At 33.7% G+C, this 23,934-nt stretch overlaps 3 protein-coding genes across 3 annotated transcripts in view; 1 reads left to right on the forward strand and 2 right to left on the reverse strand.

Annotated features, from left to right (window-relative positions):
• Window positions 1–23,934, forward strand: part of LOC135842085 (uncharacterized) — a 96,725-nt gene that overhangs the window by 46,744 nt on the left and 26,047 nt on the right. The window contains exon 6 of the transcript XR_010558066.1: window positions 2,438–2,539. The gene's annotated coding sequence lies outside the window, so the exon portion shown is untranslated. The remainder of the gene's footprint in view (window positions 1–2,437; window positions 2,540–23,934) is intronic.
• LOC135842063 (uncharacterized) lies at window positions 3,582–9,893 on the reverse strand. Its single transcript, XM_065359394.1, has 8 exons — window positions 9,737–9,893; window positions 8,873–9,044; window positions 8,709–8,778; window positions 8,496–8,619; window positions 8,331–8,419; window positions 4,296–4,373; window positions 4,133–4,201; window positions 3,582–3,988 (listed from the first exon to the last, which is right to left on the reverse strand). The coding sequence occupies exons 2-8, from the start codon at window positions 9,029–9,031 to the stop codon at window positions 3,780–3,782; spliced, it is 798 nt and encodes a 265-aa protein (XP_065215466.1). The 5' UTR covers window positions 9,032–9,044; window positions 9,737–9,893; the 3' UTR covers window positions 3,582–3,779.
• LOC135842064 (uncharacterized) lies at window positions 16,815–20,701 on the reverse strand. Its single transcript, XM_065359396.1, has 8 exons — window positions 20,339–20,701; window positions 19,829–20,004; window positions 19,660–19,729; window positions 19,439–19,559; window positions 19,262–19,359; window positions 17,556–17,633; window positions 17,382–17,450; window positions 16,815–17,235 (listed from the first exon to the last, which is right to left on the reverse strand). The coding sequence occupies exons 2-8, from the start codon at window positions 19,985–19,987 to the stop codon at window positions 17,027–17,029; spliced, it is 804 nt and encodes a 267-aa protein (XP_065215468.1). The 5' UTR covers window positions 19,988–20,004; window positions 20,339–20,701; the 3' UTR covers window positions 16,815–17,026.

Below are 23,934 nucleotides of genomic sequence, written 5' to 3' on the forward strand. Positions count from 1 at the left end.
TCAGGGTTGCCACATTTTTTCGCACGAAAAATTAGCTCGAAAAGTTTCAAAACGCAGTTTTCATATCGTTCCGATTCTCAAAAGTTCTGAAAAAAATATAAATATATTATGGACAACGTGCTGAACAACATATTAAAAAATTGGGATGGCATTATGTCGTAAAGTCAAATTGAAAGTTTGCGAAAAAAATACGATTTTTTGATTTAAAACATGAAAAAGAGTTTTGATTGGTGAAGTTGATTCATTTGACCCCTATTTTTACGAATCCGTTGAAAAAGTTGGAAACCCCTTTCACTCAATAAAACAAACTCATCTCAAAAAAATCAAAATTTGAAAAAAAAATTTAAAAAACGAATTTTAATTTTTTGCTATGAGTGTGATTTTTATCAACTTTTTCGTGAAATACGCCACAAAGAGGTCAAAATAAGACAACTGAATAAATTTAAACTTTTTTTGATGTTATTGGAATTGAAAAATTGAATTTTTTGAACTTTTGCAACGGATACGTAAAAATAGGGGTCGAATGGGCCAACTTCACCAGTCAAAACTTTTTTTCATGTTTTAAATGAAAAAACCGCATTTTTTCGCAAACTTTTCATTTTACAAATCGACTTTACGAAAGTGGCAACCCTGATTTTTGTGATATGTATCACTAAAAAGCCTTTCAGAACCCCTAACCATTGGAAAAAGTCCCATTTTGGTAGGTATCGCGGTTATCGAGTAATGCACTGCTGAAATGGATGATAGGTATTTCAAGTTCACTGAAAACTTTGACACCCCCTAGCAGCCTTTAAAAAAGGGCTAGAGAGCTGCGATTTGCGCCATTGGTCATCCCTTCAGAAGTTCTTTCCACTGGAAAAATTTCAATAAAATCGCCGACCCCCCCCCCCCCCCTACCACTTCTTGGTCGAATTGACGTGGAATGACCCAAAAATCAGGTGACGTGTCGTTCATCATGTTTTCAATGAAGATTTTTCAAACTAGTTTCTTTTCTTTCCTGTTAAAAGACCCTCAAATTTTAAAAAAATTGAAAAATTAGTGTGAGGCGTACGATTTGTTGAGCTTTTAGGGAAGCTAGTTTATCGTCGAGAGCCAATGTGGGCCAGGGACCAATATAATTTGGGCTCATTTCTAGGAACGAAACTATAATATAAAGGTTTTTTGAGAGGTGAGAGGGAGGGGGTTCAACTGAAGATTTGTCGACTGATAACTACATATATGGTACGGTAAAAATATCAGTTTAGCCGATTGATATCATATTCATAGCTTATGATTTATGAAAATTTTCATTTTCTATTTTGGATTTTTGGAGGCCCGAATGTGACTTTTTAAATTTCAAAACAAGAAACAATTTGACCCGTACAAAGCAAGGGCGAACGTTTTAAAAAAATTATTTTCGAGAGGCCTGAAAACGATGTTTTTTTTAAGAAGTGGATTTTGAAAAAACAGAGGACAAAATTTTTGAAAATTTATGAGAGATTTGTTTAATTATTTCAATTTTGAAAAATAAAGAGAAAATAAGCCAGCCAAGTGAGGGCGAAGGCTCTTAAAAATTTGTATTTCAAAGCCATGAAAACTATACCTACTTTTTATTTGAAACGTTCATTGTTTCACTTAAATCTTCAAAACTTGAATTATATTTTTTCCAGAAATTTCAAATTCGAAAAAGAAAACAAGCCCGAGCGATGTGTGGACAAAAGCTTTAGAAAATTTTTGTTTCAAGAAGTATAGAAAATAGGAGTTTCTTTCGGGCCTTCCAGAAAGCGCGGTTTTGCCCCCCTCTTGACGGCCCTGGGTAAATCTATCCTCGACTCAGATTTTTGAAGTATTCTCAGAGTATCTTTGAAGGGCCAAAAAAGAATTCCGGAGCTGGAAACATTTCGCCAATCCGCCTTCCCTTGCCCCTCGTGCAAAAAATCGCGTTTTTCACGTAAAAAAATTCCCATTCATTACCGTATGGACCAAAAATTTTGAAATTTTTGCGATGTATAGACAGAGGAACTGAGAATCAATCCATGGAATTTTTTAAGTTTCATTTTGCACTGTACTCGTATGTTAGTCAAAAAACCTAAAAGAAAATTTCAAATTGCTATTACTACGAACTTGAAAAATCTGTGTGCAGTTTGTGGGCGTGACTTATTGGCAAAAATGTCAACTTCAAGTTACCTTTAGGATTTTTTTCACAATTTTTGAAGTTTTGGGTCGTGGTCAAAAATCCAAAAAATTAAATGTTAGAAGGGGTTTTCATTCATTTTTGAGCACAGCACATAAAATAGATAAATATAGGAAATATCTATAACAGCCAATTTGAGACATTTTTTGTTGGCTGGTTCTCCCCCTGCTCCCATTTCCATAATAATTTTTTATTTAAGGTATTTGTATAAGAAATGACTGTCTAAGACTAATACTATTTTTTTGTAATTTGAAATTTTTTCAGATTTCCAAAGAATTAAAACATTTTTGCTGATAAATAAAATAAATGAACATGGAAGCCTTACTTCACAGTCTGCAGCTCTATTATCCAACGCGGACATTCGCAGTAAGTAGATAATTTAGTGGTAATTCAATTCAATTGCAAATACTTGAATTTGTTCGATAATATGAAAAGAAAATGAGGAAAAACCGAAATGTTGAAACTGCTGAAATGAATGCCCAACTTTAGGTACCTTTTTAGCACTCGATTCAGTTGCAGATTAAAAGAGGAGGTGGTGAAAGGTCATTTCTCATTATTTTGTATTGAATTTTCACGTTATATATCCTGACTTCCTGAGAAAAAACGCGGGATTGCAAAAAAAAAAAATGTCACTATCTAGACGATTGTTATGCTTTAAAATTCTTAATTTTTACATATTTGTAATTCTCGTACTAAGTATTTTTTTTCAGTGCCTAAAAACTAAAAAGTTCAAAAAATTGAAATCTTCGGAAAAGATTTCAAAAGCTTGAATATCTATTTTTCTGTTTAGTGAACCCCTTTGTCCGAAAAATCATCATATTCGAAAACACACCTTTTCGCAGCTGGAAAAAGGGTGAGAGGGGTTGAAAACTTCATGCAAATTTTTAATATTTTTTTTTTAAACTTACAGATTATCATTTTTGAGAAATGGGAAAGGGGCAGTGAACCCCATGTCACTCAATTTTTTCGTTTTCAAGAAAATGAGCTGGGTTAGGCAATAGGCATACGAGTCATGAAGGGGTAGGGTTGCAGAAATAAGCAAATACTCGTATTTAGCGCTCATAAAAATCCAATTAAGAAAAAAGGAGAGCCTGTGGGACTCTAGAGATCATAAACATTTTTTCAATGCGTCTGTTTTTTTAAATTTTTTTTTAAATTTCAACTATTATTTGCAAAAAATCTCAAAGGCAATTTGAATCGGTAACTTTGAGTCGATTTTATTTATTGCTTGAGATTTCAGTTCTCATTGGTGAAAATGGAACCTCATACGCTACCTTTAATCAGACCAATGTACACATGAGCTGTAAGATGAGCCTCAAATCTTTCCTTAGCACTAAAAAAGAGTCCTTACAAGTACATTCAGAAGATGCACCATTTCTCGATAATCATGCAAAATAAAACACAATGATTGGAATGCTGCATCACACAATATAATTAAAAACTCCACCACCGATTACAATAATATAGATAAAATGAGAGAAGGAACCCAATTAAAAACATAAACTAATCTAATAAACCGCGAAATATCCGACGGTAAAAATAGACTTAAATGAATAATACTTAGAAATAAAAGGAAGACTATAAATGCTCGGGATTATGCGCGGGTTCAAGCTACAGGAATCTGTTGCGTGAAATGTGCATTCTCTATTGCGGGTGTTACAATATCACGAATTTCAGGTTCTGGGCCTTGTATATTGAGTTTCTGTCTCATATCAGCGGCACGTATTTTCAGATTTGCCAACACCGTGGCCAGTTCAGGGTCATTTTTGTGTAATCCTTTCTTGATGGCGTCCAAAGACCACGATACCCAAATAGCTGAACAAAAAATTGTATCGTCGAATTAGGTACATATAAGTTTAAGTACATTTTTATTAATGGAAAGAGCAGTAGGCATGTCTACGTATCATATAAGCATAAGCTTAATAGAAATCGTTGGTACAGAATATTGTGAATACATACTTGTGCCATTGCATGTAACATATACAGCAAAACTGCCTATTTTGGCGTGGAACAAAGCGTATGGCTGTCCTGTGAAATTAAAATTACGTTTGTTAGAAAAATTACGAATGAAACGTGTTGCAATATCGTGAATTTTGAGCGGGTACTCGAGAGTTGTACTTACTCAAAGATTTTACAATTTCTGGTGAAATATCTTTCTCTGCGATATCGATTCTTGTACCATCTTTTTGAACTCGAACAGCTGCAAATTTCAAATTGTTAATGAATTAATTAGTTATCTGACATTTGATGTTGGTAATTCGTAGGGAAAAAAATTCAGAAATATCATCCTCCAAGTTTTGCTTGGGTGTTCATATACTCGAATGAGCAACGTTATGATCTTCGTGAAACTTGAGAAGTTATACATCCGATTTGTAGTGCCGGATTTTTTTTTATTTCATTGGAAGAAAAATTGTAAAATTATAAGTTTTGAACTAGGTAGGAAGATCGGAGTTGTAATTCTGAAAAACTGTGGACTTTTGGAGGCAGAATATTCAAAAATTTAGAAAATTCACACGTGGTTAGTGAAAATTATGGATCCAGGGGAGTTTTAAACTTTTTTTTTCGTAGAATTCAAGTTTAGTTTGTATTGCAGCTGGAAGGTTTCAAAAGACGTTCCCTTACTTGGCTACATCACTATCAATGTAATTACTTTGTAGTTCTTATGAGGTATTTCGACGGCCAAATTCTGAAATGACCAGTTTTAGGCTATTCTAGAATCGACTGTGAATTTTCACTGCCCTTCGTCGCCAAAAACGTCAAAATCTTGCTTTTTGGTCTGAAATTGCCAAAAATTTTCACTATTGTTTCAAGAATGTCAAAAAGTCGTGCTTTATTGCGAAAAAGTTGCGAAATACTTTTCTTACAAAAATTTGGAAAAGTATAATTTATTTGCCATTATATTTGCTTTAAAAAACGTGCTTTTTGTACATTTTTAATGAACGTTCTGTTTTTTTATCTTCTATCTTCAAAAAAAATTTTTGCTCTCGTCTTGTATGTAATTTTTTTAGGTACTTTTTTGTCACTTTTTAGTTAATTTTTTTAACTTTTCTGTTTATCAAGTTACTTTTTTTGGAAAAAATTGAGTATAAGCCCTGTAAATATCAACTCATGTTTTGATTTAATCCATATAAAGCTCCCATTACCCCCCTCATTTCCTGGAAATTTAAAAATCGTTAGGTTACCTACATATTTGGATTTCAACAATACTGATCATGAGAAATAAAATTATCAAATTTGACCTTTTTTTGGATAAAATTCGTCATTTTTTTGAACTATTTTAATATTACCTAATGGAATGTTTCCTTTTCTACATTCAAAATGATCCATGATGTTTTAAGTTTCCAAATACAAAAAAAAACAAAAAAAAACGAGATATTTTGAATGAAAATTTTGAAATCGATGTGAGCAACAAAAACGAAGCAGAGTTTATATTTTGATAATTTTTTGCACCCTCTGGAAGCTGAAACTTGGGATGCACTGAAAACAGGTGATATTAATTGAAGCATACCTACGTTTCCAAAACGCACCAAGTCCAAAATATTGATAAGAAATTCATGGTACTTAGTACAATTGGGAAACGTAGAAATGGCTCAAATTGGCTGATTTTTTGATATGTTATAGCCAAGACCCTTGAGCACAACATATCAAAAAATCAGCCATTTTGGGCTGCAACTTTATGCTAGATGGTCTTGCGACCTCAGAATCTTTGAAAATGGACTTAGTGTGTTTTGGAAACGTGCCTATATGCTTCAATTCAAGATTTTCTAATTTTTTAAATATTTTTTTGAACCATTAGGTACAACTTATCTTTCCCACTTTAAACTTACGTTATCCTCATAGTATTCAAACCCAAATACGCACCCTAAAAACTAGACTATTAGAATCTTACTCAGATTGGAAATTTGGTGGGTCTGAAGATGAAAAATTTGCATACAAGCTCCTTCAAAAGGAATATAAAAAATAGGTCATCACAAAGTTGCAGTCTCAAACGATTCCAGTACATTTCCCCGAATCAATTCCCCCGAATATTTTTTTGCCCGACTACCAAAATCCCGAATCAATTATCCCGAATGACTTTTGTGCTGTTTTATTATCCTGAATGCCAAAATCCCGAATTGAAAAATACCCGAAATTAAAAATCTCAAATGCGGTAAAATCTTCAGTGGATTATAATTTTTCAATTATTTTTCTCTCTGTCATGGAAAATGGCGGATTTTTTTTTCATATTTTCTATCTACGCCAAGATTAGTTTTGAATTTTGATCATAGTCAAAATATTTTGAAAGAAGTGAAAAGTTGTCCAAAATTTGAGAAAAAAAGTCCTAGCAATTTTTAAACAAGAAAATTTCCTTTCAATGCATCATATTCAGAAAGGGCAGGGGGAAAAGTATGATAAAAATTGAAAATTTAGAATGATGGGGTGAAGGGAATGTGCGTTTTTCATCAAAAGTTATAAACGATCCAAAAAATTGAAAAAGTGCACTCAAATTTGAAAATTACTGAAGTTTTTAATGAATTTGTGAGAACTAAAAAAATTAGATGGTCAGAGGGTGTCGAGGAAGAGGGTAGCGTCGTCAGCTCAGCCAATTATTAATGATCCAAAAAATCCAAAAAAAAAAAAACTACCTACTCTTAGGTGTAAATACGAAAAAATTTCAAAATTTTCGATACGTATTTTGTAATGAAAACTCTTAGATATTTTGTCGAACTTTTGTCATTCGAGGAAATGATGTTTGGGTATATTGATTCGGGAAAATATTTTTTGGGTGTTTGGCAGGCAGAATTTTAGTTCTCGGGTTGATGGATTTGGGGAAATGAATGGTAACTGTCTCAAACAATATCTGCAAAAAAACGACATGGAAGATAATAAACTCGTATCAACCATGCAAACAATAAACCCTTGATCATATTACATTCCAAGACACCAAATAAACCGACCCAGCTGACATGGCAAAATTATTCAGCCAACATTTTGCAACTATTGGGAGTAAGGTAGTTAATTCTTCTCAAACATTGGACCCATTATCCCTTATTCCAGCTAATGATTCCTCAATGTTTGTGTTACCAGCAAGCTACTGCAGCTGAAGTCTCTAATGTCATACAAGGTCTCAAAAATTCTAACTCAAGGGATAGAGGGATAGTCATGGTTTAGATGTAGGCCTTATCAAATAAGCTGTTTGCTACATATCTCATAGTACTTGCTGAACTTTTTAATGAGTCTATAGATCAGGGAAAATTTCCAGACAGCTTGAAATCAAGTATTGTAACTCCTGTACATAAGAAAGGGGAAAAATCAAATTTAAACAACTATAGGCCCATCTCTGTAACACCAGTATTTTCAAAGATTTTTGAGCGTCTGTTGCATGTACATATAATCGACTGATAAAGTTCCTATCATTAACAGCATTCTAAGTGAAACACAGTTTGGCTTCCGTCGTGGAAAAAACACTACCAAAGCAATATTTAATGCATTGAACAAAATTCTCCAAGCTGGCCAAGAGGGTGCAAATTCATTGGCAATATTCTGTGATTTATTGAAAACTTTTGATACCATAAACCATGGAATTCTATTAGGAAAGTTGGAAAAATATGGGATAAGGGGCCCAATTCACCCCTCATAGTTTTGCAGATCCCATCACGAAAAATTCATAGCTGTAATAAATGTAAAAATGTACGTTTCTTTTCAAATTTTTCAGTAGTATCTACTAAATTTGGAAAGTTTTTGAAAGATGAACTTTCAAAAAAAGCTCAAGTAACTTTGAATTTTGAAATTTTTTGACGAATATTTTTGAAACTACTCTCGGTTATGCTCAAAACGCCGCAACAAAGTTTTCCACAGGGTGTCCAAGAAATTAGACTACAAAGTTAAGTACATATTATGATAAGAAATTTTCCCAGAATCCCACTTTATGTGATGTCGATTTTTCTTATTTTTCAATGCGAGGAATTTGAATATTTTTTTTCAAGATCACTAAATCGGCGTTTTTGCTCAATTTTATACTTTTCTTCAAAGTTAGCCTTTGAGGGGACAGTTTCGATAATTTTTTTTAACTCGACTTCATGGTGTTCGATTTGTCCCAACGTTCGCCATACTTGGCAATTTTAATGCTTCTGCTACGAGTGGTAGGATGATGAATAATGATATATGTATTTATTACCTTTGATTGGTATGTTTGTAGCTTGCATAATATAATCATCTTCGTTGATTCCTTTCATTGACATATGGTATTCGACTGCTTCATCTTTTCTGTATTATGAAAATCGGCGAGTCATTTTCAATTTACAATTTGAATACAAGGAGAATTATTCTTTCAATCTCTTACACTTTGTTGACTCCAACGAAAACTGTATAGAATCTGAGTTTATCCGCTCCTTTTTCACTATTTGGTTCAGGTCCGTCTACTAATGCTCGGAAATATTCTGTTGCATCACATTCCTTTCCGTGGGCTGAAATTGTCGATAGGTAAATAATTAAATACAATGGAAATTTCACGCCGGCAAATTATTAGGTAGGAGATCGAGTAAACTCAACTTACTAGCAGCGTTACAATAGCTGTTGGCGTTTGCCAGTGTACTTAAAGTTGCTTGAGAAACAGTATAGCGAGCCTATCGAATGAAAGGGGAAAAAATACAACAATTCAATTTCAAAGTGAAGATGAAAAAGAATGCGATGAGTACTTGATGAAAAAAATTCACTTACCCTTGATACGCTTAGGATAACGTCCAACGGAATGTGCTGGTCACCCTTCGCTGGATCAGCGCCAGGTTTCTTCATGGTGTCAGCTGCTAAAGGATCGCATTCGTGATGACTAGCGCTGACATAAGCCACGAGCAATAATAACGCGCAAAAAGCTTTCATTTTGGATTATATTCTGAATAGCATAAAATAATATTATAGATTAGAGATAGAATAGGTTTTTTAAGTATTTTTTTAATGTATTTTAAATTAAAATTATCGATATATCTAAATTGTGAGGTACGTAAAAAAAAATCAATAAAAGTATAGGATAAATGAGGGGAAAAAATTTCATCTTCCAGCAAACGTCTACTTAAAAATAATAGGTAACTTAAGTTATGGTAACTTTAAAAAGAATTTAATTTATTGTTCTACGAATTTTTTTTTATTTTTCATTTTAAGTAGCTATATCTACATCTTAAAGACCTATTAAGAAATTGGAAAATAAATAGTAAAAAAAAATCATATCTCTAAGAATCGAACACCGCAATTAAATAAGAGATTTAAAAATGACCACGCGATGTAACAAATTGCGAATTTAATCCTATGAAAAAAACCCTTCATCTTATACAAAACTCTATCAAAAAAAGCGCAAAAATTGAACATTTTTAAATAATAATTTGAACAAATGTAAGGACGACGAATGAAATTGAGGAAAAAATTAAAGGAATTAAGTAGATGTGATAATAATTCTAACCAGAACCGCTTCGAGGAAAAAAATCTACCAAAAGAATTTAATCGATTAGACTTCAATAGTGAGAATTTTTTATGCACAGGTAACGATTAAGCATAAGTAAGGCGAAAAAATTATGAAAAATTCCAACCAACCTCGAATTAGAGAAGAAATTCTACTACACGATATTTTTTCAAGTCGGTTCGAACTAGAAGTCGATGAAGAAGTAATGAGAAATCGTACAAGGTGTAGGCTGTTTTTATATTCAAATTGCAGTCATTCTGATCATGTGATTGAAATCTGTTTTTTGGATTTATTGGCATCGTATGAATTTGCAAATGGCGTGTTTCAAGGATTCGCTGGTTGGAAAGAAGCGTTTTTCGACAGCTGGGTAAATATTTTGCACCGATGATTTCACACGAGTTGCAGTTTTTCAGCCATTATAACGTCGTCGAATGATTCCTTGACGTAAAACGCCTAAATCTTCGAAGTTTATGGTGATGAGTGAGTCATGTTTTAATGATTCGCCAGCTAGGGGTTCTAAAAAATGGGTTACGATTTTGAATTACGTCAAGGTATATTTTTTCTAATAATTTTTGGAGTATACGTTCATCTTGAAGAGAATTAGAATCAATTTTTTGACACTCGAGGGTAGTCTGATTGCACTCATTATGAACCTGTGGAACATAATGGAGTTGGGTGAGATGGTTTGGCAAAATTCGAAATTTTTCGCTTGCTATATTTTTGAGAAAACCCTTCTGAATTAGCTGAGCTGTCGAATCAGCACAAATATTGTGTCACATTTGGCTGGAAACGGTTCCATCAAATTCAATTCTGCGGAATTTGAATTAGAAATTTTTGTGAATGGTCCAAACAGATATAGAATTTTTACCATTTTACACTCATTAATTTTTAGTGATCAGAACTTGATTAGGTAACATACAACAAAATTGAGCAAAATATCTCGATTTTCAATCTACCATATTTTAAGGGAACCTTATGAACTGACACCCTTCGATCTAAGCTAGATGAAACTTGAAATCTTATTCATCAAAATTTCAGGACCTTAAGTTTATTTTTAGATTTTTGGGGGCATTTTTGAAAGTGTAAAAAATCCTCCTCCCCCCTCCAATAAAAAACGATAATCTTCAACTTGTTCATGAAAATAGGTATATTTTTTTCAACAAAAAAAAATGAATCAGTGTGAATATTTTCTCTTCGAAAAATACTAAGTTTGGGTCATTCTGGAGCCTCCAACGAGTTTTCAATTTTCTCCAGATTATTCACTTTTGACTTAGCACCCCTGGAATTTCACCATAACTATCTAGAACTGCCTGAAAGTTGTCTAAATAGCATCAACAAAAATATAAAATGCTGAAATTCATTTTCGTACCTTTCAGAGCAATTTGAAATTTCTGGAAAAGATTGAAAGCTTGCTAGAGGATTCAGAGTGGCTTGAAACTGGTAGTTTTTTAAGCGAAAGAGGAAGAGGGAGTTGAATAAAGTTACTGCTTACCTACTTGGTTCATTTTGTTTAAAAACGAAAAAAATACGAATACCTAAGTCAAAAAACCGCCCTAAAAACAGCGTTTTTGAACTTTTTTGAATTTTCAAAAAATCGCCATAAATCTATAAATGAACTTTTACGTCTAAAAATGATGTGAAATAATAAATTTTTACTCGAAAAAAACAATGACCAGTTGATCAAAGTTTCAAGTCTCAGGAACGTTGCCAAACTCAAAATCTTACGAATGATTTTTTTTTATAAAATTGGAAAAATAAAATCCCTGTATGAAAAAGAGAAAACGATTTGACGTTGTCCCAAAGTTTTCTTTTTTTCCACTTGATGTTTCCAATGAAAAACTTTGAATTTCCTGTTGTTTGGTTTTTGAATAGATATCTAATTTAATTCAGAACATGATACGTCCTTGAAATTTTGATTTCGAAATGAGCTTTCGCCTCAATCAAAAGATCTCAAGTCGATTTCTAAATTTTTTTGTACACTTCCTAAACTCATGAAGACTTCTTCATCGTTCATGCTGCAATAGTGGACGTTGATTGAGTGATTTCTTTTCGAAGAAATTCTAATACGGTCGAGGGAGCACCCGATAAGCACTGGACCAAAATTGTAAATCTCAAAGCTTATTTTTAATCTTTCTAAAATGATTTGAAGCATCTGAAAAAAAAATTGAAAAATCGCTGGGGATGGAGGATCCAGAGTGACCTAAAATCAGTAGTTGTTGGTGTGTAGGACTTGAATGACAGGGATTATCTACATCAGGTAATTTATTTTTGCTCAAAGAAAAATTTATATTTCATAAATAAGTTTGGAAATAGCCCTTGAAAAGTTTTTTTTTCAATTTTTTCAATTTTCAAAATTTGGCTAAAAATTTAAAAATAAATTATAAGAATTGAAATTTTGATTACGGGGTTTTAGAACATGCTCTTTCGATCTAGATTGTTTTGTTCAAGTCCGAGGATGCCAGTTCAAAAGCTCCCCTTGTAAGAAAAAAGTTTGATCAGATCGTGTTTTTAAAAATATTTTGCAAGTGGGAAAACTGTAACGCTTAGAAAAATTGTCGAAAGTGATGATTCTCATTGTTGAAAATTTCATAAAAATAAAAAATTCCCATTAGTGCTGAAAAAAATGACACGAATAGGAAAACTAGGCAGAATGGCGCTGGTAGTTGGAAAATCAAAGTTTGTAGACTTGAGAAAAATGATCAAGATCTAGCCCTAGGTTCTTGATAAATTGAAAGATTTTATCTAATTCGTAGGTGACTGCAAAGATATGCCAAGGTCTTGACGTTGGTAGTTCTTGCTTTGTCGTTTTGATCGAGAAAATTGAATTTCTGTTGCTCGAGTTTTCAGTACTTATTCGAGGAGTAAATTGCGAAATTAAATAAAAGTCGAGAGGAAATTTAATGAAAGGCGTGGAAAAAGATTTTACCGTTGACGTAAGAATTTTCTTCGAAATTCCTGATCTGTTGGAAATTAATTTGAAGAAAAAATTTATTGGAAGAAAAGATTTTGAGTCGTCATTTTCTAATCACTGGTTGGTTGGTTCAACCTTTTAAAAAATAAAGTCGTGATATAAAATAGTAGCATTCAATTATTCATCAAGTCACACGAAGTAAGATGAAATCCGAATAATACGATGTACATAGGTATGTAGTTTTTCAATTCCCTTCTCTGTTTTTCCCCCCAGAAAATGTGGGAATTTTTACCAAAATTTTGAGCTTGGTTGAGATTTTCTATGATTTAACATGTCTTCGAAAAAATAATCTAGATGAAACACGATTTGAATTACACCTTTTTAAATTCTTATAGTCAACTTTCCTGTATAAAATCAACTTTATTTGATTGAGCAGCCTGATTTTTTGACCTACCGGCTAAAAAAAACAAATTTTAATTTTTGAAGACTATATCGCTATTTCCCAACCGCCTTCAAGCTTTGAAACTTTGAAAACTTACGAAACCTCGTTTCGAAAAACTAGTGCAATCTTTTATTTTTCAAACATACGTATACGTTTATTATTATTGGATTCGATGAAACGATACGAAATTATGTCATCGCGAAAACCTTGCAACGAGTCTTCGTTACCCACATCATGAAATCATCGTTGTTTATTCAGCTGTAAGTATGCAGTAGTTAAACTTCTTTTGAAAATCATGACTCAGTCGAAATTGCTAAACTGCAGATTACGTTGAAAAAATTCAGTTCTAACTTACCTACGTGCATTGGTTCTTCAAACCATTTAGGGTCTTCTGTCGTAATTGAAGATAATTCATATCCCAAAACCCTGAAAATAATGATTTACCTACCTATTTTATAACAATAATGAACACGAAAAACAAAAGTTCAGCGTATTGACAACATCGAGCATTGAGCATGAGCTCATTATTTCTTGAAATGAATTCCCAATTTGCAAGGCAAAGAGAAAATTACAATTCAGCACAAAATTTCAGTTAGATATGAATTTAAAATTGTTGAAGACGATAGAAAATATCGTCGAGGAGTAGAATTCTTTCAACTGAGTTAGTTTTTGCAGCTTGCACCGTCTTTCTGATGAAGAATTACAACATATTCTTATCAAGTTCAAGAAATAAGGCTCTAGATCGGATTTGAATAATCATGGCAAATTGAGAAAAGAAATGTATGCCTATTTTTGCATTCAGGTACGAAATAATTTTAATTCAATGTAGATACTTTTGATTGCTAGGCGCGTCAACGGCGATTGAGATGAAGTAAATTTTCTTTCATCTCGTGAAACTTAGATAGCTGACTCGAGGAGTAGGTGTCTCAAACTCATAGAGATGAAATTTTGTAGAATGAGAAGTTAGGTGAAAGTCTTAAGAAACCAAATATGAAGTTTAAAAGAGGTAAAGAAAGGTTCTGGAGGGTCCTTCGGAAAAAGAAGGACTTGTGATGAAAAAAATCCCTGTTTTTTTGCTTTTCAAAACATGAATTTTCAAAAGATTTTGCTCGAGCGAATAAACTCATCGAGTAAAAAGTATCGTTTTTATGCCTCTCGAAATACATACCTATAAATTTTCATGAGTTTTCGCCTTCACTTGAACCTGTTCTCTTTTCTTTTTTAAAATGAACATCCTAAAAGAAAAATCTTTCAAATTCTAAAATTTTTAAAAACAAAAAATAAACTTCTTGCATTAAAAAACATCGTTTTTAAATTTTAGTTCGCTCAAAATACAAATTTTCAAAAAAAAATTCAAATTTTTTGCCCTCGCTTATTTGATTACCTTGAACAATTTTTTACTCGATATAATAACTCTTCTTTCTTGTCAAAACATTGGCGACTGTGGTAACGAAATTTCGGCAACAGTGCAAAAACATGGGCGATTTTCTGTACAATTAGAGAACGCCTTCAAAAACTTTTGATATGCAACTGAAAAAAGTTTACGTATTATGAAGTTGCCTATATTTAAGGGTAAAAAAACTCATCACAAAACATGATACTCTTTTGGAAAAGTAGTTTCCTCAGTTTCAGGAATGATATTTTTCAATGTTTTGACTAAATTAATTCGAAATATTTGCGAAGAAAAAATTTTCAAAACACGAATTTATCTAAAAATAAGCGATTTGCAAATTTTTAATTGCTCATTGGAATTCTAAAAGTGGTCTTGGATTTTAACAACAATTGCTTACGATTAGATCGACATTTTTGAAAATTCAAAATACCATTTTTGGGCGAATTATTTCTATTTGCTTTATTAAAAAAATGTGTAATCAATAATCATCTTCAAAATTATACATAATTTATGTACCTATAAAAAGTCGGAAAATCCATATTTTGGAGAAGGATTTCAATAGAGAATTAAAAAAATGATCACAAAGACTTTAATTATTTTTTGTGAACATCTTCGCAGGGAAATCAGGCCCAAACAAACTATTTTTCTTATCGACAAAAATAAGAGAAGGAGCTCAAAACATGAAAATTTCATGCAAATTTTTGTAACTCTTTTTTTTGAAAAGTTTAGGATTATGAAAATAATTTGTTTCTTGTGATAATCGTCTTTGAAACCTAAGAAGACCTTGGAAAAGCTGAACAGTTGACATTCATATTCAGTGTCCCTTAAAATCTTATAATCTATATGTCACATTATTCTCCCCATTTTCAAGGGAGGTGGAGGGCGTTAAATAGGCCCAATCAAGAAAAAAATTACTAAAATGAGCTGATGAGTATTCGTGTGTAGCGCTTTTGGGGTGTACGAGTGACTTATACGAATCAATTCGTTCGCGAATGATTCACTAAAAATTATTCAATTCGTTCGCGAGTGATTCATCAAAATTTGAGTGAATGAATCGATTTGTTCGCGAACAAGTCACATTAACGAATCGATTCGTTCGCGAAAGAGTCACTTTAATGAATCGATTCGTTCGCGAATGATTCATCAAAAATTGAGTAAATGAATCGATTCGTTCGCGAACGTGTCACTTATACGAATCAATTCATTGGAGAATGATTCATCAAAAATTGAGTAAATGAACCGATTCGTTCGCGAACGTGTCACTTATACGAATCAATTCGTTGGAGAATGATTCATCAAAAATTGAGTAAATGAACCGATTCGTTCGCGAACGAGTCACTTATACGAATCAATTCGTTGGAGAATGATTCATCAAAAATTGAGTAAATGAACCGATTCGTTCGCGAACGAGTCACTTATAAAAATCAATACGTTCGCGAACGATTCACTTATACGAATCAATTCGTTCGCGAATCATTCAGTAACTATTGATCAACTCGTTCGCCTATGATTCACCTAGAAATCAATCAGTTTGTTCAATCGCCAATCGGTTGTGATTGTGAATGATTCGATCCGATTCACTTCGCTTGAATAGAGATCAATTTCTATACAATAGTTTCACAAAAACCGAATCAATCGTAAATTAATTGATCCGTTTGCAAATGATTCTCTAAGAAATCAATCATTTTTTTTAAAAATTCACTGAGGAAATGTAAGGTAGGTGATTTCGAGTCGATTCTATTTATGTAAGAGATTTCAATTCTCATTAATGAAAGTAGTACAAAAATGTTCTGAGAAGTTGAAACATTCTCTAAAGATATGAGTGTTGTTTTATAGGAAAAATCATCACTTTCTAAACGAATTCAGGCAATAATATTGTAAAGTAATACGTAGATAACTATTGAGAGTTCACACACGAAAATGAAAAACAGAGTGTTATCACTCAAATTTGAAAAAGAAACAAAAAACGTTTGAATCCTTGAAAATTTGATTTTTCGAAAACTTTTCTTTTATTCTTACCCTGATTATCTTCAGAAAATTTTGTGCAAAAAAAATGAAAAATTGGCCAAATACAGTAAAAGAATTAAAAATTGGATAAAATATTCTACATATAATTAAAACGCTCAAAATTTGCTAAAAACCTGAAAAATTCCCTTAAAAATGCCTAAATATGCTTTTTTATGCTCTTATAGGTATAGAATATGCAAAACATGCTCTACAATAAATTAGGTTCATTTTACTGGAAATTTCATAAATCGTGGAAATAATTGAAAAATTTACTATCCCAATCTCTATGCATACGAAACATATGTTGTTGCATAAAAATCCGATCTCTGTTGATAAGTATGGTTTCTATTCCTAAGATTTTTTCTTGGAATTGGCAGCTAGAAGACTTATTCAGTATTTTTAGACGATGAGCCATTTTTTTCGAAAGTCATACACAATAAAACACACTGATTGGAAAACTGCATCACACTGTGTAATTTAAAACGCCATCACGTTTACAATAATACGTATAGATAAAACGAGAAAAGGAACCTAATTAAAAATATAAACCAATCTAGATAATAAACTGCGAAATACATATCAGACGGTGAAAATTAACTTAAATGAATAATAGGTGTGTACTTAGAAATAAAAAGAAGACTGAAAATGCTTAAGATTTGCGCGGAGCTTCAAGGAACAGGAATCATTTTGTAGAAATTTTCATTCTTTATAATGGTTGGAATACCTCGAATTTCAGGTTCTTCTTTTTCTATACCGGCCTCCTTTCTGATTTCCCAAGCACGAGCTTTCAGGTTTTCCAAGACTATGTCCAGTGCAGGGTCTTTTTCGAGGAGTTTCCCTTTCTCAATGTATTTCCGGGAATACGATACCCAAATAGCTGAACAAAAAATTGTCATCGAATTAGATACATAAATATGTTTAAGTACCTACATTTTTACTACGGGAAGAGCAGTATAGGTAGATATGTCTACATTTATCATACAGTAACTTAAAAATCGTTGGTACAGAATTATGAATACATACTTGTGCCATCGCATGTACAGTATACAGTAAAACTGTGTTCTTCGGAGTGAAACAAACCGTATGGCTTTCCTGCAAGATGAAAATTAGGTTTATTGTATTAATAATGCGAAGAAAAATTACTAATGAAACGTGTTTATCGTAAATTTTGAGTGGGTACTCGAGAGTTGTACTTACTCAATGATTCTATAATTTCGGGTGGAATATTTTCCTCTTCGATGTCGACTCTTCTACCATCTTTATGAATTCGAACAGCTGCGAATTTCAAATTTTTAATACATAAATTAGTTATCTGACATTTGATGTCGGTAATTTATTCAATGGAAAAAAATTCAGAAGTATCATCCACCAATTTTTGCGTAGCTAGCTACCTATTCCTAGTACCTGTACTCGAATAAGCCACGTTATGATCTTCGTGAAATTTGAAATGTGATTTATCTGATTTTTAAAGCAGAATTTTTAAATAATTTTTTGAGAAGAGAAATGCTGTGAAATCATGAGCTTATTTTCAAGTTTTGAACTATTATAGAAAAACTAAATTTATAATTCTGAACAACTCTTGTCTGAATTTTCAAAAAATTCAATTTTCAATTCTCAAATGAAAACTACCAATTTTAGGCTATTCTGGAGTCTGCATTTTGAATTCTCACCAGTCACCAGAAACTTCTAATTGCTTCGGAAGGGTCTAGAAATGAATTTTAGTACCCATAACATTTGATGAGTACTTATTTGGCAACCTGTTGACCGTTTCAGACGGTTACACTTTGCCTCAACCTAATTTAATTTTGAAGATAGGCGATTTCTCAAAATAGCAGTTTTTGTTCCTCTCATAAGCTACGCATGAATTCACCTTCAAAGTCAATACTAAATGTCAGGTTTTAAAAATTTTGATAAATAGAGGTCAGACAGGAAGACAAAAGACCTTGAGAAGCCAGACTGTCGGGTCAATGGCCTTAAGAAGGCAGACAAGCAAACTTAGGAAGGCAGACAAGCACGCAGACAACTTTAAGAAGCCAGAGTCACGGGTCAATGACCTTAAGAAGATCGACACGCGACCTTGGAAAGCCAAACAGGCATGTAGACAACGTTGAGAAGCCAGAGACACACGGGCCAATAACCTTGGGAGGATATACAGAAAGGTCAGTAACCTTGAGAGTCCAGGCACACGGGTCAATGACCTTAAGCGGACATAAGACGCCGTTGAAAAGCCAGACAGGCACGCAGACAACCTTGAGAGATCAGACAGGCAGGCTAATGACCATGCGAATCTACACAGGTACATCATTGACCTTGACTTGAGAGGTCAGACAGACAGACAAATGAGCTTGGGAAGCCTTACTGTTAGGTCAATGACCTTGAAAAGTCATATAGTCAGACAAACGATCTTGAGTGACAGAATAGGTAGGTCAGTGGCCTTGAGAGTCTGGACACATGGGTCAATGACCTTCAGAGGTCAGACAGGAAGACAGACAATTTCGAAAGGCTAGACAGATGGGTCAATGAACTTGAAATAACGGACACTGACAGGCTTACAGACGAATTTGAGAAGCTAGACAGATACGCAGACGACCTCAAGAGGGTAGGCAGGTAGGTCAGTGACCTTCAAATCCCAAACACATGGGCCAATTACCTTAAGAGAGGCTAAAAACAAGACGGACAGACGACCATGGGAAGTCAGACATGAGACAGGAAAATCAATATAGGCTGAAAACCTGGTCCAGACAATCAGACCATGACCAGATCTGATCTGATCAAATTTCGGTTACATGACTCGCGTCCGTGTCCGTTCAGCCACATCTGATCGGAGCCAGGCGTCAGGCTGCGGAAGATCTCAATGCCTCTGTTACGAGTAGGAGACTGTTGAACAACGATATATTCATTACCTTGGATAGCTACGTTTGGATCGGCTTGGATAATATAATCATCTTCGTCAATTCCGTTCATTAGCACGGTATATTCGACAGCTTCTGTTTCTTCTTCTCTGAATTATGAAAATCCGGGAGTCAGTTTCATTTAATTTGTTTGAACATACTAAAGAAGAATTTCTCTTTTAATCTTACTTGACTCCTACGAAAACGGTGTTAAATTTGAGTTTATTCGCTCCTTTTTCACTTGTTGGATCGTCAGGACCATCTGTTATTTCTCGGAAAAATTCTATTGCACCACATTCTTCTCCATGTGCTAAAATGGTCGATGAATAATCAAATACATAGTACAATAGGTAGAAATTCTACTAAGGGAAATCATTACATAGATAGGAGATAGAGTGAACTGAACTTACAAGTAGCGCTACAAAAGCTATTGGCCTTTGGCAGTTTACTTAAAGTTGCGTGGGAAACAAAATAGCGAGCCTATCGAATGAAAGGGGCAAAAAATTACTAAGATTCAATTTTAAAATGAAGAAGAAAAAGAATGCAGTGAGGAGTACGTAATGCATCTAACTCACATACCCTTGGTAAGCGTAAGAAAGCACCCAACGGAATGTGCTGGTCACCTTTGTCTGGATCAGCGCCAGGTTTCTTATAAGTGTCTGCTGCTAAAGGATCGCAATAGTGAGAATCAACGCTGACATACGCCACGAACAATAATAATGCGCGAAAAGCTTTCATTTTGGATTATACTTATTCTGAATAGCATAAAATTATATTTTAGATTAGGTAAGTTGTCGAGCAGTTTCGATAACGATGAAAATTGCAGCCCTTTAATCTTAAACAAAACTCTACCAAAAAAAAAAAAAATAGCACAAAAATTGAACATGTTTGAAAATTAATTTTAAAAAATTCGAGGAATGAAATTGCAAAAAAAAATTAAAGAAATTGATTAGGTGTGATTAATTTTGACCAGAACCGCTTCGAGGAAAAAATCTAGGTACCAAAAGTATTTAATCGATTGGGCTTCAATACTGAGAATTTTCTTAAAGATTAAGTAAGGCGAGAAAATGATAAAAGATTCTAACTGACCTTGAATTTGAAGGAATTCTACTACACAATCTTCTTTCTAGTCGGTCCAAACTAAAAATCAATGAAGTAATAAGAAATCGTACAGGGAGTAGGCTGTTTTTGTATTCATATTGTAGTTATTCTGATCATGTGATTAAAGTCTGTTTTTTGGATTTATTGGCATCGCTCGTATAAATTTTTAAAGACGTGTCTTTGAAGGATTCGTTGGTTGGAAAAATGCGTTTTTCGACAGCTGGGTAAATAAATATTTTAGTACCGATGATTTCGTACGAGTTGGAATTTTTCAGTTATTACCTGCCTGTAACGTCGTCGAATATTGTGTCTTGACATGAAACAGTTGAAATTTTGTCATGTTTTATTGATTTGCGAGCTAAGGGTGTAACAAAATTAATATTAATAAATGAAGATGCCTTAAACATAAAATACCTAATACATGTTTTTTAATTTCTGGAAAAGATTTCCTCAAATTGAAATTTCATTATCGAAAGATTTCACATCCATGTTACCTAGGTACCTACTTGTAATTTTCTCAGTTGGGTTATATCGCTTAAAATTCAAGAAACCAGAATCTTTAAAATAGATATTGATTTTATTGAGTAATTATTTCTTTTTTAATGCCAATTTTTCAAAATTGGAATCCTTCATTTAGTACAAATTACAAAATTGAGAAAAGTTTTATTTCGAGTTGATATACCTATTCTATTCAAAAAACATGATGTGTACGCATATATTTGGTGTTTGCTGAGATCGTCAGATCTAAGACGTCTCGTGTTGAGCATATAACTTTTTGGAGTTCTGTGAAAAAAATTGCTGAAAATCTTATTAAATTGGAATTCTATGTGTTTGTAGAACAAGATAAATCGTCAAAAAAACTCGGTGGATTTTGACAAAATTCAACAGAGACCTTCATTTTGAGTTGAAAGCTACCCTCAACAAATTTTAGCTCCGGAGGTGCCCTTGGAGAGGAGATTTCGGGGTCTCAAAGAAGGGGCATTTTCGAAAAAATCACGTTTTTTCGCTCCTATCGCTACACAATATGTTTTGGAAAAAATGGTCCAGTCTCAAATGAAATTACCTATTTGAGATTCTGCGTCGTCGATCTACAGTTCTACACAATTGCCGTCGAAATCCAAGTAAGTTCACTTTTAGGGTTCTACTGAGCGGTTGAAAACTTGCAAATCCCTTATTTGTGGATAATTTTGTGTTTTAAAATTCAAATTTTTTTCTTCGCGTACATTTGGCCTTTGGGAGCATTGATGAAAACTTTCAAATTCGAAATAGTTTATTTTTTAATTTCACACGTTTTGTATTGTTCAATTTATCGAGGCAACATTTTTAAAAGCTCAAATTTTTAATTTACCCACTTTTTCTGCAAAATATTCGAAAATCTGAGAGAGTGATATATGCCTTAATCGTGTAAGCGATTCGTAATGTAATCCCTCTTTAAAGATGTACAAGATTTATGTACATCTAGTCGTGGGTGATTAATGTGTACTGGAAGTACTGGAAACGTGGTAACTATAAATACCCTCCCTTATAGCAGCGAGCTAGGTACCATCGTGGTACTCACTGCGAGCTCCCAACTTCACTTAGCTTCGATATCTCGAGCTCGTCGGAGCTAATGTCAAACTTACGTGTATTTTCTCAATTAAATAGGCAGAAGAGTTCTAACCTCTTCCCCGAATTCCTAGTTTTTGCCCACTACTATGTGGATAATTTGTATTATAAATAATGTGTTATTGACAAATTTAATCAATCGCGCTACATTCAAGATATTATTCGATCCTGCCGGCCATCGTATAATATATAAATATTATAACCCAAGTCTGTCGCCGATCTTAGTATGAGTAGATCACAGGAGAGGCAGAAGATGAGAACAGTGTTGGTAAGTGATGAAATGGCACATACCTGAGTCGAAAGGCTCAAAAGGAAATTAATTATAATTTCATCGTAGTTAATTGAGAACACCTACCTGATACATGAGCCCTAATAGCCCATGTTGAAGATAGGTGTCTAAACTAGGGATTTAATTACATCAATTTAAATAACAATAGCCCTTAAATATCATTTTAATTAATGCTTGATTCATTAACGCGTGTCGTCTAGTTGGAGGTGTCTCCTTCTAAATTATAAAATATCTGCAAGTATTTTATATCAATTCACCTTGTTTGTATTTTTACGACGAATAGATAATATTGACATGTCTGGAGATATCTATTTATTTGAGTTTAAAGCACAAATATCTTTTTTATGTGCATAGAGTGATCTGGTTTTACTATAAAAGCTCTCCGACTAAACCATCTAACGGGTAGGTAAATCTCACTCTCTAGGGAATGAAAATTATCTTAACCTCCTATCATATTGACTCATGATTTCACACCATCATAGTTATTCCTGATCTAACTCTATCAAATCGCTATCCCGATGCTCAGGTTTTTCCCACGACAACGCCGTGGGAAAAATCTGTGCGTGGGGGTAACAATTTCTGAACATTCTATTCTACTGTGAAAGCTAAACTCGAAAGTCGAAACGGTACTTGGGCCAAGGGCTAGGGCTACCACTGAGACCACTTTCGAATTTCCATCCAAATCCCCGGGAGATACTTCATGACCTTGACCTTATCACCCAATCACCCCTGGCTGGAAAATTTGAAAAATGATTGATCAATGATGATTGATCAGGGTTCGACAAGGATCACGGATCACAAGTAAAAAGGTGATTCGGATCACGGATCCCCGATCGATTTTATGAATAGGTATTCATTTTAATTCCCCTCTCTTTATTATTAGGTACATTTAAAACAACTACAGGGTGCCCAGAAATATCGAGTACCCCTAAAAAAGTTTTCTACTAAAATACTTCGGTTGGTCACAGTGAATGATAATAATGATAGCACATGATTGGTTGTTGGACTGGAGAGATAACATTCCACCAATCATATGCATCTATTTCACGTTGCCAACCTATATTTTTAATGAAAAACTTTCTTAGGGTACTCGATATTTCTGGGCACCCTGTACATAGGTACATACATTACAATTGACATTTTCGATTTTTTCTTTTCTGTTTTTTCTCTTTTTTGGGGGGGGGGCGGGGATGGGGGATTGCCATCAGATTATCAGACGGCGAAGGGTAAAATGAAAAAATCTGTGACTGCATTTTGTAAACTTCAAATCAGAGATAAGGCAGAGGCCCCGAACGATTTTTTTCGGGTTCCGGGTTTCGGGGCTTGGGCTTTCAATCAAAAATTGATTAGGTCTTGGGCTTGGATTGGGGCCTAGGAAATTTTGAGGTTGGGTTTCAGGGCTCAGTGTCCACGGCTTGAATGACGTCTTCAGGGCTTTCTGAGGCTTTTCGGGGCTTGAAATTGAGGGGTTCCATGGAAAAGGGGCCTTAGTCATTGTTTTTGTTTTTTTTTTTCAGAATTAAATTTTTTAGAGTTTTTAATAGGAAACGAAACAAAACGGCAATTTTTTCATCTGGACACGAAACGAGACACGAAACGAGACACGAAACGTGAAACGAAACGAATCGTTTCTGTTTCTGTTTCTTTAATTTTCGGCTTTTCATTGCAAGTTTTTTGTTGTTGTAAATGT

Source organism: Planococcus citri, chromosome 3, assembly GCF_950023065.1.
Source record: "Planococcus citri chromosome 3, ihPlaCitr1.1, whole genome shotgun sequence".
Classification (NCBI taxonomy): domain Eukaryota; kingdom Metazoa; phylum Arthropoda; class Insecta; order Hemiptera; family Pseudococcidae; genus Planococcus; species Planococcus citri.

Bases quoted from the DNA above. Each gene is read 5' to 3' on its own strand.
- LOC135842063 (XM_065359394.1), bottom strand. From the start codon at position 9,031: ATGAAAGCTTTTTGCGCGTTATTATTGCTCGTGGCTTATGTCAGCGCT. The intron at 8,620-8,708 runs GTAAGTTGAGTT...CGACAATTTCAG, and splicing joins CAGCTATTGTAACGCTGCTA to CCCACGGAAAGGAATGTGAT. The intron at 4,202-4,295 runs GTAAGTACAACT...TTAATTTCACAG, and splicing joins AGAAATTGTAAAATCTTTGA to GACAGCCATACGCTTTGTTC.
- LOC135842064 (XM_065359396.1), bottom strand. From the start codon at position 19,987: ATGAAAGCTTTTCGCGCATTATTATTGTTCGTGGCGTATGTCAGCGTT. The intron at 19,560-19,659 runs GTAAGTTCAGTT...CGACCATTTTAG, and splicing joins TAGCTTTTGTAGCGCTACTT to CACATGGAGAAGAATGTGGT. The intron at 19,360-19,438 runs GTAAGATTAAAA...TTCATAATTCAG, and splicing joins ACCGTTTTCGTAGGAGTCAA to AGAAGAAGAAACAGAAGCTG.